This window comes from Manis javanica, chromosome X (assembly GCF_040802235.1).
Source record: "Manis javanica isolate MJ-LG chromosome X, MJ_LKY, whole genome shotgun sequence".
Classification (NCBI taxonomy): Eukaryota; Metazoa; Chordata; class Mammalia; order Pholidota; family Manidae; genus Manis; species Manis javanica.
In genome coordinates this window covers 37,728,528-37,750,931 of record NC_133174.1, presented here as the reverse complement: position 1 = coordinate 37,750,931, position 22,404 = coordinate 37,728,528, and the positions used below count along the sequence as shown (strand labels likewise).

The 22,404-nt window shown below is 35.0% G+C and overlaps 1 protein-coding gene across 14 annotated transcripts in view; it reads right to left on the bottom strand.

Moving 5' to 3' along the window:
- The window catches only part of KDM6A (lysine demethylase 6A), a 258,308-nt gene that overhangs the window by 141,790 nt on the left and 94,114 nt on the right, over window positions 1-22,404 (bottom strand). For all 14 annotated transcript variants that reach the window (XM_073227682.1, XM_073227683.1, XM_073227685.1 and 11 more), the window contains 2 exons: window positions 11,898-12,006; window positions 1,497-1,546 (listed from right to left, as the gene is read on the bottom strand). In XM_073227682.1, the coding sequence (XP_073083783.1) occupies window positions 1,497-1,546; window positions 11,898-12,006 (159 nt within the window). The remainder of the gene's footprint in view (window positions 1-1,496; window positions 1,547-11,897; window positions 12,007-22,404) is intronic.

The following is a 22,404-nucleotide window of genomic DNA, read 5'->3' as shown; positions in this document are numbered from 1 at the left end:
GGCTTGCTTGCTTGCTTGCTTGCTTGCTTGCTTCTTCAGGAGTAGAGGAGAAAGACAGCCCTAGACTGCATGCAGTTTGTAAGCAATAAATGGGTTTTAAACTTTATTTCTCCCTTTGACTGATTTCAGTGTTTAGAGGTATTTTGCCCCAGGATAATCCACTCCCTGGACTTACAAGCCACTTTGGAAAAAAGTTTTGACTGTTTCTCAAAATGTTTAACATAGACTTACTTTATAACCCAGAAATTCCATTTCTGGCCATCTTCCCAAGAGAACTGAAAATACACATCTGCACAAAAACGTGTACAAATGTTCATAGCAGCACCACAGCCAAAAAGTAGAAAGAACTAAAATGCCCATCAACTGATAGATGGATAAATAAAATGTGGTATATCTATATAATGGAATACTGTTAGACAATATAAAGGAATAGAGTATTAATATATGCTACAAACGGATCAACATATGCTAAGTGAAAAAAGTCAGTCACAAACTACCACATATTATATGATTCCATTTATAAGAAATATCCAGAAAATACAAATACATAGAGACAGAAAGTAGATCAGCACTTGCCCAGTGGTTGAGCATGAGGTTTCATTATGGGGAGACGGACATATTGTAAAATAGGACTGTGGTTATGGTTGCACACCCTGGAAATTTATTAAAAGTCACTGAATTGCATAGTTAATGAGGTTGAATTTTATAGTATGTAAATTATACTTCAATAATCTTTAAAAAAAAAAGCTAAGCCACAGACTACAGAGAAGATATTCTCACATTTTTAAAAATCCAGAATATATTACTTCTATAAATCAAAAAGAAAGACACCTAGATGACAGAAAAGTAAAATCCACCTAAAAATCTGAAATGGCAGTTCACATAAAGAAACCACACTGGTCAATTAACTTATACTTAAAAGTAAACATGATGTGAAAGGTAATTGGTAATGATGCCCAGGTAACTATGCATTGCTTAAAACTATGAAAACAGACAATTCATTGTTATGCACAGTTCTTCATTTAGGTAAGCCTTTTAAAAAATGGTTAGTTTCAGTTGTCTTCAGAGCTCCAATTACAGACTACAGCAAGAAAGATTTCTATTTTAACTTTCCTATTAACGCCTTCCATTTTCAGCCTCAGACACCCATCTTCATCTTCAGCCTTCTTTTATTCCCAGGTACCAATGTAAGCCAAGAAAACCAAAATATCATTTTGTTGTCAATTGGTTTTGATTGCTTTTAAATTTTCACACTTTGGATCACCTTTGGCCAATAAATTCTGTCAGAGTAATCAAACTCTTAATAAAATACAAGATGGTTCATGCTAGACAATACAAAGAAAATTTTTCTTTTTCCTATCCCTTTTCCTTAGAAGTAATATTTTTAGGTAATTAACAAAACAAAGGAGAAAAGCAAGGGCACATTTCATTTCCGGTATAACAAGCAATAATCTCCCCAAAATCAAATAGGGAACAGGCATGCAGTTTGCACTTACCTTCCAGTAGTCAGATTGTAAACTGTAGTACCTCTGGTATGCAGATAATGCTTAAAGAGGGAAAATAGAGTATGAGTCACAATTATGTCCCCATTTCAAAATCAATAATACAAGTTTTAAGAAACACTACAGCAAGATTCCCACCATACCCACCTCCCAGTAGACAGTGACATTTAATATCATGAAATTTAGAATTCTGGGGCCTCCCTGCTCATAGACACAATAATAAATGTCAAATACACAGAAAGAAGTTCAATATCATTATCACACCTCAGATCTGCACTTGAACAGAATCTAGGCTATCTCTTAAATCAACTTGACCTTCCTTAGAGACCAAATCTGATCAAACGATTAAGATTTTCCAAAGCTACTTCAGAATGTGATAGTCTTACTTGTTCTCACAAGGGAACTCACTTCCAAGAATGACTAAGAGCTCAAGGCACAAAGAGCAAAGAACTTTTTCTTTTGAGTTGTTTCCTTTCATCCAATCAACAAAATGTCAAGCCCACAATTACCTTACTCCAAACTCAATTCCAAAATAGGACATCCCATACCCTTAAATCTATCTCAAGGTATAAAAGGCTCTGGAAAAAATTAATAGTTTTTGTCAATCTAAAAACTAAGTAAGGAGGAGGTAAACTAAAACTTTTATGTGCATATTAGAATTGGTAGAGAGACTTTTAAAAGAAGCTGATGTGCAATAAATGCTATAGAATATAATGTACAGCATGGTGACTACAGTTAATAACAACACTGTCCTGCATATTTAAAAGTTGCTGAGAGTAAACTTTAAAAGTTCTCATCACAAGAAAAATAATTTTATAATTATGTATGGTGACAGATGTTAACTAGACTTACTGTGATTATTTTGAAATAAATATAAATATTGGATCATTATGCTATATACCTGAAACTACTATAATGTTCTATGTCAATTACACCTCATAAAAAAAGAATGTTAGATTTCAACTAAGATTCTCAAGTGTAATAAAATTTTATACTGGTAAAAATGTGGGGGGAAATGGAAATTAACATTTTCTGAAACTCTTATGCAATGTCTTCATATTGTTTATCAGTAAACAGCAAAATACATATGAAACCAGTTAGAGAATTTTCTATGTTCAAATTAGAGAAAGAAGCATCATTCAAAAACATCACCACATTATTTGATCAAGTAACTTACTTGGATAATGTTCATCTTTTTTGCATAAAGATGACACCAACCAATCTATCATTTTGGAAGCACATTAAAACTGTAATTTTTCCACTTTGGGTAAAAAGTTGATTTCAAGCCACCCTCCATTTTCTAGTTTTTCACACATGAGTACAGCTAGCTCATAAAGGTCATTGATTAATGGTCTTCTAAGAAGAGAGGCAAACCAACTTATCAAACTAGCTGGAACAGAATAATCAAACAAGATTTTGTCCAGAAATCACCACTGATTTATAGATGACAGTCATGGCAAAAGTGTTCTCTCTCTACTGCTGGATGTGAAGAAGGAAGCATTTATCACCAGCTGCCACCACAAGAGGAACTATTCTTAGGATGAAGCCCATAGAAGGTAGTAGAGCAAGCAGACAGAACTTACCTGGATATCTCTAGATTTTAAACTATGCCTCACACACAACACACCTAAGAACTTCCAATTATGTAAGGCAACAAATCTCTTTATTGTTTAAGCTGGAATCATATCCTTAATTATTTGTGCCTAAAAACATCCTAACCAACAGAAGCAAGGGCCCCTGACAATTTTGTGCAGTCACTGTTCTAAACATGGATTGTGTTTTCAATGGTGTTAATGGAATTTCAGTACATTTGAAGGGTATGTTTCCAATAACCTGAATAATTTATATATATATATATATAACATGACTTCATAAAATTCCCTTTTTAGAACTGGAGGAGCCCTTAAAGAGGTAGTATAATGTTCTCCAAAGTAACTGAAACTGAAATACAAGAAGCCTATGTGTTATCAGTTGGGAGAACATAGTGTACATACTAAAATATGGTGAACCGACAAGTATGAACTCTCAAATTCAAATTCACAAAAGTAAATGCTCCAAATTGCAAGCACAGATTTGTAAATAAGACATTTCTTTCATGAGCATTTGTTATCTTTCCACTTATGTACACATTTTTCAACAACTATACTTTACCCCATTAGACCTAGGCATTCTATTTTAGGAAAGATCTTTACATATTTTGTTTCCTAATCCAAATAAATCATTAAAACTCTAGACTATATATGTACCCATTACGAGAGTCTCTAGTGAAGTCCTTTTAACCAAAGCACAGTCTTTACTTCTAATCTTTAACTCAGTTACCTATCCTATCCATGAAAAAAAAAAAAAAAACTCCTATTCCACTGTAACTAGATTTGTCTAAAGTCCTAATCCAGAATGAAGGAAATCACTTTTTTGGACATCCTTATGATGATGCTTAAAGCCTGTTTCACAATGATTACAGCATATGTCTAACTGGCTCTTCCTTCCCCAATCACTTAAACTGCACCTTGCAATCCCTGACTTCTTGATTGGCTCAAGAAGTCCATGCTCATCCCACCAAGAAATCTTTTTAACATTAACTCAGGCAAGACTGTTGTCTTATTTTGCCACTTAACCAAGAATGGTGTGGCCAAATATATTATGAACTGTCTATGAACCAATTTCCAAATCCTGTATCTGTTTAATCCTTGGAACCAGCTTTATTTATGGGTAGCCTTTGAATTATCTTTTTTTGTTAACTTGGGGTTTTATTTTGTTTTAAAATAAGTCCATTTAGTCTTTTTAGATTTTTAAAGATTATTGAAAACTGGTGAAGTAGTAAACAAAGGAGCTGAGTCTGAAAAAAATAATGCAAAAGAAGAAAAAAAAGAAAAGCAAGTTAAATTTAACTACTGTAACAACTTATGGACTCTATCATCTTTCTCACACATATTCTTTTATTTTGCCCTTTACCTAATGAAAATAGGAAGAGAGGAATTAAACAAGGCAACTCTCAAGGATAAAAGAATCTCCTATACAGTTAGGAAAGGGTGCTAACATAGTCATCTGTCCTTAACTTTATTTACTGGGCTATATATTTTTTCATATACTAAAAGGATGAAATTAAGTAATAAAAATGGCAATACTCAATAGTGATATGGCAAATAGCCAATAGTAGCAAAAACTCAAGGAACTGGGCAGTTTTATCATTCTACTAGTACTGTAATTTAAAACTTTCACAGCATAATTTAATACTATCTGTATAGTTTTAATATATACATACCCTTTCACTCAGGAAAGCCTACTACATCAAGACATTCCTCCTAAAAATAAAAGCATGGACCTGCGCATATTTTAACTACAAGGAAAGAAAAATACTGTGATTATGTTGGAAGGAAGGAGAAGGGAGGGAGGGAAGGCAGGAAGGAATCATCTACATGTCCAAAAGGGAATTGGTCTACCTATATGACAGAATACTATGCAGGAAACTGAAATGTTACAAAGTGTGTTTTTGAGATGGAGAAATTAGTATGATACACTGAGTTAAAGAAAGTTGCAGAATTATTAAATACTGAAAATTTATTGTAATAGATCTATAAACAGTTGTATTGAAAAGTTTTCTAAAAGATGTGCTTCTAGTTGATAAAATACCAATGGGTCATTAATGTGTCAACACAATATTTCTTAAGTTTAAGTGGCTAGCATTAAGCTGGACACAGTGTAATACAGGTGTGAACAAACATACGGCTCCTGCTCTCAGGCTGTTTACCTTTTATGGTTATGTCTTCCAATGTTTTTCTTTAAAGAACGAACATATTTTTTTGTGTAAAATTTTTGTTAAATTAAGTGCACTTCTTGTGTTAAAATTAGGGGATGGTCAACATTATCAAATGAGGCCAACCAAGAAGGCAACAGGATATAGTAGGAAAGAAGCAACTTCAGGTAAACCTGCGTACTAACCCTGACCTCACCACTTCCTGAGGGACTGTGACACAAAGCCATTTAATCCAAGTTATTTCCTTACAGGTCACAAGCAGCCTAAAAAGTCTTTCAATAAGAGTATGTAACTGAAGAATAAAAAGAGAAAGCCATATTATAGTTCATTTGGAATTAAGTAAGGAGAGAGCTAGAGAAATAAGAGTGAGGGAGCAAAGAGGGTTAGGATAAAGATTTAGTAGGTGACAGAGACTAAAGAGACACTCTGTATTCTTGGAAATACTATGGCTCTGAGTTAAGATTGTCAAAACAAGAGAAAGTGGATGTGCCTGATGACAAAGCCATACGGACAGCACAGGAATGAAAAGAAATACAATGAAGGTTAAGGGTGACAGCCTTGCCAGAAAAGGTGAGCCTTCTTCAGTTAGATGCAACTGAAATGCAAGGAAGAAAGGATTTAAAATTCAATCTACACTCCTGTATTAGACTATGTGCTAACTCCAGGGAGAACTTGGTGTTTCCCTTTTCATCTCTAGCTGGACATGTAACACTATAGACAGCAGGTTAGCTGCTACTGGATGAGTCTATGGGTATGAAAGGGAAGGAAAGGAAAGAAGAACAAATAAATCTGTCAGTTGCACTGAGGGTCATCTTTAAGCCAGAACAGTTGTGGTTGCCTCAGGTTATTAGGTCAACAGACTTCTTTGTTTTGTTTAATCTAAGGCTAGACTGAAGAATTTCATTTATACCCTCGGATAAATGGTATCTCAGAGAGCTTATATTAACTTTCGTTGTATATAAATGACTGATGTACCCAGCTCTCTAGCACCTTTCTGTCTTCTCAAATCTATGATTGCCTAAAACACATCTTTCCCTTTTATGTAGCATTATTACTTATTAACATTTGAAATACCCTCTGGACAACATTCACCACAAAACAACTTTGTTCCCATGTCCGCCATCTTCACAGGTTAGAAGATTTAAGGTTAGAGACAAGCAGACATGAAGTTGGGAAAACAAAGAAAAAAATTTAACCCTATACTGCCACATCTGCTTCTTCACTGAGGTCTTCAAGTCAAATTAATCCATCTACTGAAATCTCAGATTTACTACTTCTCTGTCATTATTAAAATAATGTACCCCGCAAGTCTTTAGTATCTCACATTTGGCTTACTGCAAGAGACACCAAGTAGGTAGGTGTCTTCGTTGTATTCTGCCACCATCTCTCTAGTTCTTGAAGCTACTACAACTTTTGCTTGTTGCATGGACATGGGCTTCTGACAACCTATGTTATGGCCATTATCTTGCTTCCTTGGATATTCCTCAATTGCATTTTGTAATTCTAGGCCATGAGTAGACTGAACAAAACTGGTGATTCACAAATTGCAATGGGAGACAGTGGAAGCACTGGTGTTTTTTTTTCAATATCACAGTTCAAAAAACACAACACATTTAAATGCAGTTATATGGAGAAACAGGGTATAATGACTGTGAATGCAATGAAAACATGAGTGATCACACCTTAATTCTATCAGCTTCCAGAGAGATATAGAATATTCATTCTATGGATATCATATGCCTGCATGTGTCAGTATTCTTATTTCATTTTACTATCTTTTTCTATTTTTCTATATTTACTATTTTATTTTCATATTACTATTTAACTATTTCAAACGACAGTCAATTTGTATTGCATAGCAGACATATACACATGCAAACTAAATTCCCAATGACTATCTGAAAGAAATTTTAGACAAAGAGCAAATTCTTAAAAGAATCAGAACCTTTGGTTCGAATAGTCACAACAACAGAAGTGGGCCATGCCAAGGATCAAAAAAATGGTAATTTTTGGAGAATACAAGCTCAAGATCTACTCCTGGAAAACATGAACTTTATGTTCTTATACTATATATACCCTTGGATAGAGTACTGTCATTCCACCCAAGAAAGAGAGAAAGACAAAGAAAGAAAAAAAGAAAAAAAAAAAAAAAAAAAAAAAAAAAAAAAAAAAAAAAAAAAAAAAAAAAAAAAAAAAAAAAAAAAAAAAAAGAAAAAAAAAAAAAAAAAAAAAAAAAAAAAAAAAAAAAAAAAAAAAAAAAAAAAAAAAAAAAAAAAAAAAAAAAAAAAAAAAAAAGGAAGAAAAAAAAAAAAAGAAAAAAAAAAAGAAAAAAAAAAAAAAAATAAAAAAAAATAAAAAAAAAAAGAAATAAATTATGGAAAAAAATAAAAAAAAAGAAAAAATAAAAAAAAAAAAAAAAAAAAAAAAAAAAAAAAAAAAAAAAAAAAAAAAAAAAAAAAAAAAAAAAAAAAAAAAAAAAAAAAAAAAAAAAAAAAAAAAAAAAAAAAAAAAAAAAAAAAAAAAAAAAAAAAAAAGAAAGAAAAGAAAAAAAAAAAAAAAAAAAAAAAAAAAAAAAAAAAAAAAAAAAAAGAAAAAAAAAAAAAAAAAAAAAAAAAAAAAAAAAAAAAAAAAAAAAAAAAAAAAAAAAAAAAAAAAAAAAAAAAAAAAAAAAAAGAAAGAAAAAAAAAAAAAAAAAAAAAAAAAAAAAAAAAAAAAAAAAAAAAAAAAAAAAAAAAAAAAAAAAAAATAAAAAAAAAAAAAAAAAAAAAAAAAAAAAACAAAAAAAAAAAAAAAAAAAAAAAAAAAAAAAAAAAAAAAAAAAAAAAAAAAAAAAAAAACAAAAAAAAAAAAAAAAAAAAAAAAAAAAAAAAAAAAAAAACAAAAAATAAAAAGCTCACCAACTCTGACTTAAGACTTCTTCATATTAGCAATTCTTGGCATGTAACTTGCCCTACCCATTTGTAACTGCTGAAGAACTAAAACAACCAAAACCTGTTTTGCCCAAAAGTGACAGACAATGCAACAAATGACCAACTACTTGAAAGAAGAAAGGGAGAAAACTCTATCACTGGCTAGAATTTCTGGGAAAACTTCCAACTCACCAAGAACCATGAAGAAACTATTTTTTAAAAGTTTCAAGGTTTTCATATTAATATCCAGAATCATTAATTATTGTACCTCCTTCAACTAACTTTTTTACTTATGGAATTTCTACTCCCTATCCCCCAAGTGTCTACCTCATAATTTCTATCTTTTTATAATTCTGCTGTGTACTTTGAGGTTACTTGCTACTTGATTTTCTAAGAAACTAACTTAGTGACTATCCTCTCTCCTATAATTTGCTGCACCTATTTATAGATACTTATACATAATTTCTATTAATTAAACTGCTCCTAAGATCCCTCACATATATTCACACTAAAGTATGTATTTGTCTTCCAGCCCTGCATTCTCTGACTCTCAGGTTGTTCTCCAACCCAAAGAAGAGAAATCACTGTACCATCTTTATGACTTAAGGCAATCTATCTGCTAACTTCATCAGCCATTTGGTTCAGCAGAGGTTTATGGGTTAGCTTTGGGTTTAGGGGTAGAAAGGAGGTATGGTAGACACTGTGAAGAACCATTCAAATGCCACTTCAAGGAAGGACTACTGGGAGTCCTGCCCGCAGACAGCCTTTAGCAGTGAGCTGCCTTAGCTACAGAGAGCTACCCTGCCCAGGTCACACTCCTTCAGTGGCTGGCCGACAATCAATATGGAATGGATAGACTATAAAAGCCTGGTCACCTCAGCCTAACTTGGGATAGTTCTGAAGGGCCATTCTAACTCCCAGGCTCCCCAAGGAGTTGACCAATATTGTCACAGTTTAACTTCTCCCTCTATCCAATCCTGGGTCCATCCTCCACCTTTCACAGGCTTTGATCCTCAAGGCTCTACTTACTAAACATCATGTATGGTACATTCCTGCCAGAAAACTCAACTCAGGCCAAGGGCACTGAGCCTCCATTCTCCCACAATCCTCTAGCCGATTGCTTTATAAGGATAAATTCCTAGAAGCAAAACGACCAAATCAAGTGAGAGGAATTTTTTTTAATCTTCATACATATTACCAACCAAGACTGACTGAAAAGAAAAAAAAAAAATTTACAAAGCTTTTCTTTCTACTTCAAATTCAACTGAAATGAGAGAAAATATATTTGTTAATGAATAAATCTGTAATAGTAATGATAGCCAAATATACCATCTGCAGATCAGAAATTTTAAGAATTCTTTTAAGACAGGAAGCACATGGGATCAGAATGACAAATAATGGAAGAAAATCCAGTCTAAGATGTACACAGAACAGGTTCTACCATTTTCAACTGCAAAAGTAAAAGCAGTTTTCCCCAAGGAACTCCATGCTCAGAAAATTTCACACAAAAACGACAACTCAGGACACTAATTTAAAAACTGTCTTCAGAAAACAAAGCCAGTAAATGTCCCATATATATATGTATGTATGTATGTATATGTATTTGCATATATATATACCTGAGTAGTTTGTTCACATGCTCATTGAATGGTTTATGTTTACTCCCAGTAAGTTATGGTTTACAATCTGCCCTCTAAAAACAAACATTTATTTGGCTGGGGTTGGAGGTTTTCACCTTGTACTGGTTCCAAACAGAGGCAGAAAGCAGCCTAAAGTAACAAATGTTTTCACAAACTAGTAGTGGTGGTTGTGGTGGTGATGGAGTATGCATGTGGGAGGGGCTACTAAGACTGGTTCTAATTTTGGACTTAGAGGAAGATAACAAAGAGAATGGATAGAAAGAATAATTAGTTTTTAAAAGGGAATTTTTAAAAAGTGGGAATGTGGTCAATAAAGCCTCAAGGTGGATTTTTTTAAAAGTTCACATCTAAGAAATAGAAGCCATCAGCTTCAAACACTAAAATACACTAATATGTATGTATGCCTCTGTATCCATTCTCACCTCCCTCTTCTTATTATATATAATCAACCTACTATCTATCCATCTATCAATGGCCAGTTCATCTACACAACATTAAAATGGTCTCAGAGCACACCTTTTCAAAGAGTTAAATCCTTACATTGTCTTACTCATTTCCCATTTTATAAATTACTCCCACCAGCTAGTTTGCCAACACAGTTTAGTTGCCACATACCCTCTACATCTCATCTTCCCCTTGCCCCAACAAAATAAAAAACCCTCCAAAACAAGTATCCCTGGACTCTTCATTGCCTTCAAAGTCTAACATTTTACAAATGGAAAATGTAGCTAATCTCATACACTAAATAAAGTTTTAAAAGCTAATATATATACTTTAATGACCACCAGGCAGCAAGGACTTGTAGCACATATGCAAAATTAATTTTCAAGTCTGAGAATCTGTTTATGCGCTCTCCAATTAGTGTGCTCTCCAAGTAAAAGGAGCAGCACTGAAAAATTAGATTGTGCATAAGTCTGTGTTTCTTCTGTGTAATAGTTTCCTTTAAATAAGCTACTAGTTTTAATTAAAATTAAAATATGTAAGAGCATTAAATAATTATTAATACCTATTACTCTGAAGCCACTTTGCAAAGTACTAACCAGTTTCACATAGCAATTCCAAAATCCCTCCACTCCTTATTTTACAGATTAGAAGACAAACTCAGGGATGTTTACATAATCTATTAATAGTAATGGAGCTATAAACAATAGCGATGAGCTAGTGAAAAACTAACTTCAAATCCCATAGATTAAGCCTATCTCAAACTAAAATTGCATTTTCATTAGCAAAGTGTTCACTTGAGGTAACACAAGAGTAGCATAATGAAATGTCAATATTAAATACCAACAATCATTCACTTCAGCCCTGAAACAACCTACCAGTTGTTCTGCCCCCTAAACACACTTGTGGGAAACAAGCATAATATGTCCATCCAGTCACATTAAGATGTTTACTATCATCCCAAAGTTAAAATGTTCTTGCTTACAATCACAAAGTTTTTCTTGACTATGATTTTGCCTTTGGTAGTAGGGGTGAAAGAAAATGCATTAGGGGGTGCTTTTAACTTCCTGAGTAATTGGATCAGCAGCTTGGTACCACAAAAAGGACATATTTGGGGGGACTATCTTCAGTTACTTAACTCACTTATTTCTCAAAGGTAAAAATTTTCAAAGGAATATTTGTTTTATCCAAAGCTCAAGCTTGTATGTAGTCCTCACTCTTTATTATTTACCTTTACAATAACATAACATGGTTCTAGATTAGATTTTCATTCAGATTTTTTTAGCTGAAGTGGTAGTTTGACAGTCAGAATAAAGAAGAGAAATGCTGATTTTCCAGTGTTCACCAATAGCTCACTTTCTATTATGGTAGAGCCTTTAAAGCACAAAGATTTTTCACAAGGCAGAACAAAACAGAATTGCACAAGTAGGTTTTTTTAAGTTTAACTGAATGGCCAACTTACTGATGATTTAGATGGAATATATGAACTTTTCACATTTCCATCTACCCCACTTTTCTTTCTCATTGTTTAGAATATTCATATGCTTACAATTTCTTAGAAGTAAAAATGGTAATGTCCTTTACAGAGTATAATTTAAATTCTTTTAAATATTATATAAATCAAAACATAATTAACAAGGGGAAAAATTACCTTTTGGATAATCTTCCAATAAGAGGTTGAAGTGACCTAATTGACAAAAGAAATCAGACTCCACTTTTCCTTCAGCTTTTAAGATTAGAGATTCATAGCAGCGAACAGCCTAGAAAAAACAAAAACATTTATGAGAAAGACAAAACCCTAAAACTAATTTCCTTCCTGACATAATGCATATAATCCTCCATTTAATCACCCAACAAATCACTGTATTTCACCCAACAAATCACTGTATTTCACTCCATTTAATCACCCAACATATCACCACAGACATAGCCAATGCAGCATTCTTCAAAATACCTTCATATTAAAACAGCCACTAGTTACAACCTAAGTTCTTTTCCTTACTATAAAATGGAAATCCTTGCCAAATAAGATAATATAGGAGCACTTTCATAACTTTATTCATAAGTTGCAAATGTAAGTTATTACTGTGGTCCCTGTTGATATAAACAATATCCATCTTTTCCACAGATGGGAATAACTTTAATTACGTGAGAATTCATAATCTCACAGTAATAATACCAGCTAATAAATATGTAACAATACATATAAAATATAAAATAGCTAATAAACAATAATAATAGCTACCATTTACACTGAACAGCTACTTTCTGCCATAACCTCTACCAATTTAAACTACCATAAACTGCCTTTCAATTTACTTCTCCTAATATACATTAAGCCCACCAACTCTAATAACTCTTTTCCTAATCTTACCCCCACTACAATACATACATATGTATTCATTCTGTTTCTTCCCTGAAAAGAAATATAACATCACATTTCAAGAATATCATTCATTTTTGCAATCCAGGAGACTACAAGAGACAATGAATGGTGGAAAGAACTCCGGAGAATGTTGAGTTTGACCAATCTCAGTTGTCATTAGCTACAGATCCTGGGGAATTTATCCTTTCTGACTCTTAGTTTTAGTAACACTCAAAAGGCTGACAAAAGGATTTAAATTGAGACCTTCTCTAAGATTTACACACTGCTTAATACTCCATAAGTGCTTACTTAATTTTTTCTTTACCTTCTCCTTAAATAAGTAAAAACCTCGTAACTCTTTCAAGATTGTTTAAAGTTCCCCAATAATTTTGTCAAAATTTCCCTGCTAATAATTTACTCTACAATGCTGTTATGTGTTATGTGTCCTGGAGTCAACTAAAGAAAAGAAATGTGTATGATTTTTCAAATCTCTGGGTATGCTACCAGGTTTGGTGCCCACAAAGAAAGGAACTAAAATAGTTTCCATTTTCAAAAAGTCCTTCATCACCACTTTAAAAGCTTTTGATGGGATTAGAAAATGTGGTGTGGAGCAGAGTACCCACTTGAAATGCCTTGATATTTCCTCTATGGAATATAACGCCTTTGATGGAGAGTTTCAAAATGTGTATCCTGAAATTTACCTATGCAAAGCAACTAACTACTCAACTTTGGAGAAACCATCTTAAGGTAAATTCTGGAATGATTCTACAATCCTTAAAGCCTAACACTTATAAAAGGACTGTCTCCATTCCACTCACAGCTATCTAAAATGTGCATATATACCAAATCACAATCACTGAAAACTAATCATTCTGCTTCCCTACAATTAAAGAGTCTGAATTTTATACTGAAGTCTCAGAAATTACTATAATTTGGAAGCATAAAATTTGAAGATCCTCTTTATTTAAGTCATATATAATCCAGTCTGGCAGATGCTTAGAATACAAAAATAAAATTTACTTCAGTGCTCTTTAATATCTGAGAAATTCATAAAATTATTGGGTTACTGTATGACAAGTCTTCATTTGATATTAAATAAAATATACAACTTTTTAAAGCATTCATTAAAATAGTTACTGTCTTTTTTTCTTAAACTTTTAGTAAGATATTTAGAAACTTCTTACTCCCCTGTTAAGTCCTTATAGCTGATTAACATTAAATTTACAAGCAAATATGGTCATGGTGAAAAAGAATCAAAGACAAACATTAAGGAATTTTCTTTAATGATCTAAGCAAAAAGATGGCAACATCATCTACTTCCTCTTATCACCATACCTTGATGCCCGTACCATGATTATCTATTGTTTATCTTCCATTTCCCATAAAACAGACGAATAGGTGGAGCCAAGATGGCGGAGTGAGTAGAGCAGCGGAAATCTCCAAAAACCACATATATTTATGAAAATATAACAAAGACAACTCTTCCTAGAATAGAGACCACAGGACACAGGACAACATCCAGACCACATCCACACCTGCGAGAACCCAGCACCTCGCAAAGGGGGTAAGATACAAGCCCCAGCCTGGCGGGACCCAAGCGCCCCTCCCCCCAGCTCCTGGCAAGAGGAGAGGAGTTGGAGCCGGAAAGGAGAGGGAATCCAAGACTGTTAAACACCCAGCCCCAGCCATCCAGACCAGAGTGCAGACACAGTGCATGCGTGGGGTCCTGGATACTACGGAAAGAGGGCAGCAAGACCTGTGAGTGGGTCCCGGAAGACGCCACCTGGGAACAAAGAAAAGCGAGCAGCTTTTTTTTTTTTTTTTGCAAGTGCTTTTTGGAAGTCTTAAAGAGACAGGGACTCCAAAACCGGACGGAAGCGTCCCAGGACACTTAGACAGGTGGCAGGGAATCTTGGGATCTCTGGGCACTCTAACCCCTGGGCATCAGGGGACACAGAGGCCCCTCACGGAGATAAATAGCCGCCTGGCCGCTCCCCCTCCAACGCGGCTCCACCATATCGGAACAGCGGCCCGAGGCAAGTCACACCCACTGTAACAGTGGAGATAAACTCCATAGCAGCTAGGCAGGAATCAGAAGCACTCTCTGCGTGCAGCTGCCCAGCACAAGCCACTAGAGGTAGCTGTTCTCCACGGAGAGGAAGGCCACAAACCAACAAGAAGGAAAGTTCTTCCAGCCGTCACTCGTGCCAGCTCTGCAAACTCTATCACCATGAAAAGGGAAAATTACAGGCAGACCAAGATCACATAGTCAACACCTCAGAAGGAGACAGACCTAACCAGTCTTCCTGAAAAATAATTCGAAATAAAAATCATAAACATGCTGACAGAGATGCAGAGAAATATACAAGACCTAAGGGATGAAGTCCGGAGGAATATTACAGATGCCCGGAAAGAGATTACAGAAGTGAAACAAACTCTGGAAGGATTTATTAGCAGAATGGATAAGATGCAAGAGGCCATTGATTGAATAGAAACCAGAGAACAGGAACGCATAGAAGCTGGCATAGAGAGAGAGAGAAAAGGATCTCCAGGAATGAAACAATATTAAGAGAATTGTGTGACCAATCCAAATGGAACAAGATCCATATTATAGGGGTACCAGAAGAAGAAGAGAGAGAAAAAGGGATAGAAAGTGTCTTTGAAGAAATAATTGCTGAAAACTTTCCAAACTGGGGGAGTAAATAATCGAACAGACCACGGAAATACACAGAATTCCCAACAGAAAGGACGCAAGGAGAGCAACACCAAGACACATAATAATTAAAATGGCAAAGATCAAAGACAAGGAAACAGTTTTAAAGGCACCTAGAGAGAAAAAGGTCACCTATAAAGGAAAACCCATCAGGCTATCATCAGACTTCTCAACAGAAACCGTACACGCCAGAAGAGAATGGCATGATATATTTAATGCAATGAAACAGAAGGGGCTTGAAGCAAGGAAACTGTATCCAGCATAATTATCATTTAAATATGATGGAGGGATTAAACAATTCCCAGACAAGCAAAAGCTGAGGGAATTTGCCTAAAACAAACTACCTCTACAGGGCATCGTACAGGGACTGCTCTAGATGGGAGCACTCCTAGAAAGAGCACAGAACAAAACACCCAACATATGAAGAATGGAGGAGGAGGAATAAGAAGGGAGAGAAGAAAAGAATCTACAGACAGTGTATATAACAGCTCAATAAGTAAGCTAAGTTAGACAGTAAGATACTAAAGAGGCTAACCTTGAACCTTTGGTAACCACGAATCTAAAGCATGCAATGGCAATAAGTACATATCTTTCAATAGTTACTCTAAATGTAAATGGACTGAATGCACCAATCAAAAGACACAGAGTAATAGAATGGATAAAAAAGCAAGACCCATCTATATGCTGCTTACAAGAAACTCACCTCAAACACAAAGACATGCACAGACTAAAAGCCAAGGGATGGAAAAACATATTTCAGACAAACAACAGAGAGAAGAAAGCAGGGGTTGCAGTACTAATATCAGACAAAATAGACCTAAAAACAAAGAAAGTAACAAGAGATACAGAAGGACACTACATAATGATAAAGGGCTCAGTCCAACAAGAGGATATAACCATTCTAAATATGTATGCACCCAACACAGGAGCACCAGCATATGTGAAACAAATACTAACAGAACTAAAGGGGGAAATAGACTGTAATGCATTTATTTCAAGAGACTTCAACACACCATTCACTCCAAAGGACAGATCCACTAGACAGAAAATAAATAAGGACACGGAGGCACTGAACAACAAAGTAGAAGAGATGGACCTAATAGACATCTACAGAACTCTACATCGAAAAGCAACAGGATATATTCTTCTCAAGTGCACATGGAACATTCTCCAGAATAGACCACATACTAGCCCACAAAATGAGCCTCAGTAAATTCCAAAATATTGAAATTCTACCAAACAACTTTTCAGACCACAAAGGCATAAAACTAGAAATAAATTCTACAAAGAAAACAAAAAGGCTCACAAACACATGGAGGCTTAACAACACGCTCCTAAATAATCAATGGATCAACGAACAAATTAAAATAGAGAACAAGGAATATATGGAAACAAATGACAAAAAACAAGCCCCAAAGTTCTGTGGGACGGAGGGAAAGCAGTCTTAAGAGGAAAGTATATAGCGATCAAGGCACACTTGAAGAAGGAACAACAATCCCAAATGAATAGTCTAACATCACAATTATCGAAAACTGGAAAAAGAAGAACAAATGAGGCCTAAAGTCAGCAGAAGAAGGGACATAATAAAGATCAGAGAAGAAATAAACAAAATTGAGAAGAATAAAACAATAGCAAAAATCAATGAAAACAAGAGCTGGTTCTATGAGAAAATAAACAAAATAGATAAGCCTCTAGCCAAACTTATTAAGAGAAAAAGAGAATCAACACAAATCAACAGATTCAGAAATGAGAATGGAAAAATCACAACGGACTCCACAGAAATACAAAGACTTATTGAAGACTACTATGAAAACCTATATGCCAACAAGCTGGAAAACCTAGAAGAAATGGACAACTTCCTAGAAAAATACAACCTTCCAACACTGACCAAGGAAGAAACACAAAAGTTAAACAAACTAATTACGAGCAAAGAAATTGAAACGGTAATCAAAAACTACCCAAGAACAAAGCACCCAGGCCAGACAGATTTCCTCGGAATTTTATCAGACACACAGAGAAGACATAATACCCATTCTCCTTAAAGTTTTCCAAAAAATAGAAGAGGAGGGAATACTCCCAAACTCATTCTATGAAGCCAACATCACCCTAATACCAAAACCAGGCAAAGACCCCCCCAAAAAAGAAAATTACAGACCAATATCCCTGATGAATGTAGATGCAAAAATACTTAATATTAGTAAACCGAATTCAAAAATACATCAAAAGGATGATACACCATGACCAAGTGGGATTCATCCCAGGGATGCAAGGATGGTACAACATTCGAAAATCCATCAACATCATCCACCACATCAACAAAAGAAGGACAAAAACCACATGATCATCTCCATAGATGCTGAAAAACCATGACAAAATTCAACACCGATTCATGAGAAAAACTCTCAGCAAAATGGGTATAGAGGGCAAGTACTTCAACATAATAAAGGCCATATATGTTAAACCCACAGCCAATATTATACTGATCAGCGAGAGGCTGAAACCTTTTCCTATGAAATCGGAAAAAAGACAGGGATGCCCACTCTCCCCACTGTTATTCAATGTGGCACTGAAGGTCCTTGCCATGGAAATCACACAAACAAAGAAATACAAGGAATCCAGATTGGTAAAGAAGAAGTTAAACTGTCACTATTTGCAGATGACATGATATTGTACATAAAATACCCTAATGACTCCACTCCAAAACTACTAGAACTGATATCGGAATACAGCAAAGTTGCAGGATACAAAATCAACACACAGAAATCTGTGGCTTTCCTATATACTAATACATCAAAAGGATGATACACCATGACCAAGTGGGATTCATCCCAGGGATGCAAGGATGGTACAACATTCGAAAATCCATCAACATCATCCACCACATCAACAAAAGAAGGACAAAAACCACATGATCATCTCCATAGATGCTGAAAAACCATGACAAAATTCAACACCGATTCATGAGAAAAACTCTCAGCAAAATGGGTATAGAGGGCAAGTACTTCAACATAATAAAGGCCATATATGTTAAACCCACAGCCAATATTATACTGATCAGCGAGAGGCTGAAACCTTTTCCTATGAAATCGGAAAAAAGACAGGGATGCCCACTCTCCCCACTGTTATTCAATGTGGCACTGAAGGTCCTTGCCATGGAAATCACACAAACAAAGAAATACAAGGAATACAGATTGGTAAAGAAGAAGTTAAACTGTCACTATTTGCAGATGACATGATATTGTACATAAAATACCCTAATGACTCCACTCCAAAACTACTAGAACTGATATCGGAATACAGCAAAGTTGCAGGATACAAAATCAACACACAGAAATCTGTGGCTTTCCTATATACTAACAATGAACCAACAGAAACAGAAATCAGGAAAACAATTCCATTCACAATTGTATCAAAAAGAATAAAATACCTAGGAATAAACCTAACCAAAGAAGTGAAAGACCTATACCCTGAAAACTACAAGTCACTCTTAAGGGAAATTAAAGGGGACACTAACAAATGGAAACTCATCCCATGCTCGTGGCTAGGAAGAATTAATATCGTCAAAATGGCCATCCTGCCCAAAGCAATATACAGATTTGATGCAATCCCTATCAAATTACCAGCAACATTCTTCAACGAACTGGAACAAATAGTTCAAAAATTCATATGGAAACACCAAAGACCCTGAATAGCCAAAGCAATCCTGAGAAAGAAGAATAAAGTAGGGGGGATCTCACTCCCCAATTTCAAGCTCTATTACAAAGCCATAGTAATCAAGACAATTTGGTACTGGCACAAGAACAGAGCCACAGACCAGTGGAACAGATTAGAGACTCCAGACATTAACCCAAACATATATGGTCAATTAATATTTGATAAAGGAGCCATGGACATACAATGGCGAAATGACAGTCTCTTCAACAGTTGGTGCTGGCAAAACTGGACAGCTACATGTAGGAGAATGAAACTGGACCATTGTCTAACCCCATATACAAAAGTAAATTCAAAATGGATCAAAGACCTGAATGTAAGTCATGAAACCATAAAACTCTTAGAAAAAAAACACAGGCAAAAACCTCTTAGACATAAACATGAGTGACCTCTTCTTGAACATATCTCCCCGGGCAAGGAAAACAACCACAAAAATGAACAAGTAGGACTATATTAAGCTGAAAAGCATCTGTACAGCAAAAGATACCATCAATAGAACAAAAAGGTACCCTACAGTATGGGAGAATATATTTGTAAATGACAGATCCAATAAAGGCTTGACATCCAAAATATATAAAGAGCTCACCTACCTCAACAAACAAAAAACAAATAATCCAATAAAAAAATGGGCAGAGAAATACACATGGCCAACAGACACATGAAAAGATGCTCCACATCGCTAATTATCAGAGAAATGCAAATTAAAACCACAATGAGGTATCACCTCACACCAGTAAGGATGGCTGTCATCCAAAAGAGAAACAACAAATGTTGGCGAGGTTGTGGAGAAAGGGGAACCCTCCTACACTGCTGGTGGGAATGTAAATTAGTTCAACCATTGTGGAAAGCAGTATGGAGGTTCCTCAAAACACTCAAAATAGACTTACCATTTGACCCAGGAATTCCACTTCTAGGAATTTACCCTAAGAATGCAGCACTCAAGTTTGAAAAAGACAGATGCAGCCCTATGTTTATCGCAGCACTATTTACAATAGCCAAGAATTGGAAGCAAACTAAGTGTCCATCAGTAGATGAATGGATAAAGAAGATGTGGTACATATACACAATGGAATATTACTCAGCCATAAGAAGAAAACAAATCCTAGAATTTGCAACAACATGGATGGAGCTAGAGGGTATTATGCTCAGTGAAATAAGTCAAGCAGAGAAAGAGAAATACCAAATGATTTCACTCATCTGTGGAGTATAAGAACAAAGGAAAAAATGAAGGAGCAGAATCACAGAACCCAAGAATGGACTAACAGGTACCAAAGGGAAAGGGACTGGGGAGGATGGGTGGGTAGGGAGGGATAAGGGGGGAAAAGAAGAAAGAGAGTATTATGATTAGCAAGCATAATGGGGGGGGGGGGAGAAAGGGCAGGGCTGGACAACACAGAGAAGACAAGTAGTGATTATACAACATTTTGCTATGCTGATGGACAGTGACTGTAAGGGGGTTTGTGGGGGGGGACCTGGTAGAGGGGAGAGCCTAGTAAACATAAGTGTTCTTCATGTAATTGTAGATTAATGATAAAAAAAGAAAGAAAGAAAGAAAAGGGGGTTACTCCCTGATAGGATAAAACTAACTGCAAATCACCGATTAATGCATGCTTTAAATATCCCTAATTTTGATCATTTAAAAGGTGTCAGATGATCAGCTATGGAAGTACATTTTTGTGATAATATTCCTTTCTCTTAAAAAAAAACAAAAGAAAAAAGAATAAAAGGCAGTTCCTGTGTGTTGATCTCCAATAGGTTCTTCACAATGGTATAAAGGGCATATCAAAGTGTGGGCAGGGGGTTTATTTGTGTTTATACAGAGATTCGAAGCCTAATTTGGCTACCCAGAAAACAAATTAAGATAGGATATGAGAAGAACTTCCAACATCAACATTCTCTGTAAGAGTCATTCCAGAAGATGATCATCAAAAAACTTCAACAAAGATCCTGGTGCTGTTGCAGTTGTAGCTGCATTCATCCCACCTGTTTCTGGACTTGCCATTGGAATGAAGAAGGAGATATCTAAGCTGGCCTATGCATACATTAAAACAACAAATTTGACTGGATCTATACTGTTGGAACTCAACCAAGAATTAGGAGAAGCACAAGTTGCAGTGCTCCAAAATCTTGCAACTATAGACTATCTACTGTTAAAAGAGCATATGGGATGTGAACAGTTCCCAGGAATGTGTTGTTTTAATTTGTCTGATTTTTCTCAAAATATTCAAATTCAGTTAGACAATATCCATCATATCATTGATAAGTTTTCACAAATGCCTAGGGTGCCTAACTGGTTGTCTTGGTTTCACTGGATATGGCTGGTAATCGTAGGTCTGCTTTGGTTATGTAGCCATATTCCTATTATGTTAATGTGTGCACGCAATTTCATTAGTAATTTAAAACCTATACATGCTTATGTTACAGTACAAGTAGATATGTCAATGAAATAATCTTCCCATGTTTTCTTCTGTCTGCTACTTCTATAGCTTCTCTTCTTTCTTCATAATTACAACCCCTAAGTAGAATTCGTGCCTCATATCGAAATTACCAAGTATCATAATTCTTCCAAGTGGTAAAGATACCTCAAGACAAATGCTGGGCATAGAAGCCACAGGGCATAAATCTGCAAAAAAGTAAAAAGCTAACCTTTTCAAACAATATTGCTTCTCTCTCACTTGCCAACTTTACATTTCCCTGTATGGCCCCGGAAGATGACTGGTTAGCCAGAGACGGGTAAGATTCCTCAAAGGAGGAACAACCTACCACAGGCACAGTCACAGGGGGGCCATCAGGTAAGAAATTGGGATCAACAGAGGTGAGGCTTAGAACCTCACCCCCCCCTGTTTTGAGAGAAATCTTCTGCATCTGTGGATGTTTTGTTGCCCTTGTCTAGCTTGAATTAATACTTAGTATATAGGCACACACCTGATCATCTACGTTTGCCCTCTTACAGCACTAAACTATGTTTTCTACCTTTATCTTGCATCTACCTACCACTTCAGCATTTTATTAAAAATAATAATAATAATAATAATAATAATAATAATAATAATAATAAGGGAGAAATGTGGGATTCACATATAAATCAAGTATAAAAATCGAATGAATAATCATAATTGACCTGATTGTTTATAGTTCATGATGCGTGATCAAAACCTAAAATTTCTGTGATGACTGCCCTTGCACTGTTCACCATGTAAGAACTTATTCAATATGTAAGAACTTGTTCACCATGTAAAAACTTGTTCTTTATGCTTCAGAAGATTGGAGACTGTTGAGAATTAGGCATGGGGTTGATTAATGATTGTGCATGAGTCCCCTATACAGAATTTTATTGTTAACAATCATATGATCAATAAATATGAGAGA